The sequence below is a fragment of the Sinocyclocheilus rhinocerous genome, unplaced genomic scaffold, assembly GCF_001515625.1.
Source record: "Sinocyclocheilus rhinocerous isolate Xijiao unplaced genomic scaffold, SAMN03320098_v1.1 scaffold3533, whole genome shotgun sequence".
Lineage (NCBI taxonomy): Eukaryota > Metazoa > Chordata > Actinopteri > Cypriniformes > Cyprinidae > Sinocyclocheilus > Sinocyclocheilus rhinocerous.
Window position 1 is genome coordinate 1764 of NW_015660876.1, and position 2194 is coordinate 3957.

A 2194-nucleotide genomic window follows, 5' to 3' on the forward strand; every position below is an offset into this window, starting at 1 on the left:
TTGGTGTCATATAATTTCAAGGTTAAAACTGTTGCCTTGCCAAAAAGATCCTTGCTACCTAGCTCGTAGCTTACTTATAATAATTACTATAATAGCTTACTTATAAAATTGTATTGACCGTGGCCAGGAAAATACATAATCAAATTTGTTAAAATATACTGAGGTCATGGCTCGCTGGACGACCCTTGATTTAAAGTGTAAAATAACAAATTTGGAATCAGTTCTAATCAGGTTGAATTAGGCTCTTCAGATCCTAGTCCTCTCAAAACCTGAATGAAATAATAATAATTAATTCCCTTACAAATTAATGAGTAATTTCATTACAAAGTGATGATAATCTCTTAAAGGTCAGTATTTTTAGAGATGTGCACTATTACCATAGTTTTTCAGCCCTTCAGCTGTTCATAAACATCCTTACTTTTCTCACAATCTTCTTGTAAACATTTTAGTATATAAGTTTACCCTCTCTTTTTGATTTTGTTTCTTCTTCCATGATGCATATATTCACAATATAGCTGGTATCACTTCTCCATTTTTGTTTCTCTGAATGTAGTTTTTAAAGCAATGTGTTATTTTTCACTTAAAAATGTTATCCGTAAGAAGATCATTATACATTTCCATTCCATATTGATGGAACATAAACTGTTAGACTGTTTTTGCGTCATTTTAATTTATTCATTAATAATCAGACATTTCCAAATCATTATAATATTTTATCATGCAAATTCCAGAAAAGTGGAACTCCAACAGCCCCCAGTATTCCTCTCAATAATGAAGCTGCTGGACCTGCAGGACCCACAAAACACCCAGTGATCATCCCAGTAGCACAGCCACTCATGATTTCCAACAGTTTGACGTATTTCAGCTGATCTTCAGTGAATCTCCTGACCCATCTGTTGCATATCTGCGTGCAAACAGCTCCTGAAGTGGCTCCTGTCACTGCTGATAACACACCTCCAGCACAACCGTACAGAAATGTTTTAACATCGAATGAACCTTCATTCCTCATATTAACACAACCCAGTACAAATACAGTGACAACACTGACTGCACACATAAATTTTAGCTTTGTAAATCTCAGCAGAAATACTTCTGACTGATCTTTAAACATTTGTAAAGTGTAGCAGCTATTCTCATTTTCACAAACCATTCGTTCAATCTTCATCAGGAGTTTGGTGACCTGCTCTCTGTCATTCAGATCTTTGTTGTTCAGTAAGTGAAATCTCCCTCCACACTCCTCTGTTAGTTTGGACAGCTCTGCATTACATCTTATTAGTTGATCGATTGATTTATTTTGAAGCTCATCTCCATGTGTGAACAGGACTAATGTGTGTTTCATGGCGTCTTCACCAAACATCTGCTTGAATAAGAACATGGTATCTGCATCTTGCTCAGTGAAAGTGTGTAAAGGGAAAACCAGAAGAATTGCGTGGATTCCTGAAGAGCACATGTTCAGTCCTCTCTTGTATACGACTTCCCGCCCTTTGTAGATACATGTTTGATGTTTAAATTTGGTCTTGGTGGTCCTAATTCTTTAATTGACAATTCATCTGCGCTGACGTAACGTTCGCCAAGATGTCGATCAAGTTCAACTGACAACTGAATTTGAGTTGGCATAGCTGTGCCCGTCTCTGTTTTTTTTTTTTTTCTTCTTTTTTCACATTTGATAAAGATATTAAAGTAGTTTTTCATTTTTTTCTTGTTGTTAAAATTCAAAATAGTTTTTAAATATTATTGGATGTCACTGTTCCCACCAATCCTTGCAATCAATGTTTCCCGTATTGAAGAAAGTTGGAGTGTCAGTTACTGTAACTCTTCTGTTTGACACTTCAGCCGTGTGTTTTTGGCATCTGTCGGTGAGGTCAGGCTTCGCCCAGACTGAAACACATTTTCACCGAGGATAGTGTTTCCAGAAGCGCTCACTCCTGAACCGGTTTTACCGGTCAGCAGAATCTGAAGATGGTCCACAGTTTGCCGCATCACTGAAAAACGCAAGAAATATTGCTCTTAATCTTTATAAAGCTTAATTCTGAAAACCGCTTTAAAATCAACAGCAAAATATTCAGTAAAGTCTGTTATAGCTGTAATATCATCATCGGTTCCTCGCCGTTATGCTTCACTAAAGCGTAACATCATCGTAGACAGGGCCGTACCCACCATTGAGGTCCCTCCTCGGTATTTTTCCAATAACAGA

The 2194-nt window shown here is 37.0% G+C and overlaps 1 protein-coding gene across 1 annotated transcript; it reads right to left on the bottom strand.

The window, feature by feature from the left end:
* Positions 1-703: 703 nt before the first annotated feature.
* Positions 704-1753, bottom strand: LOC107725420 (uncharacterized). Its single transcript, XM_016534663.1, has one exon. The coding sequence runs from the start codon at positions 1448-1450 to the stop codon at positions 704-706; it is 747 nt and encodes a 248-aa protein (XP_016390149.1). The 5' UTR covers positions 1451-1753.
* Positions 1754-2194: the final 441 nt, after the last annotated feature.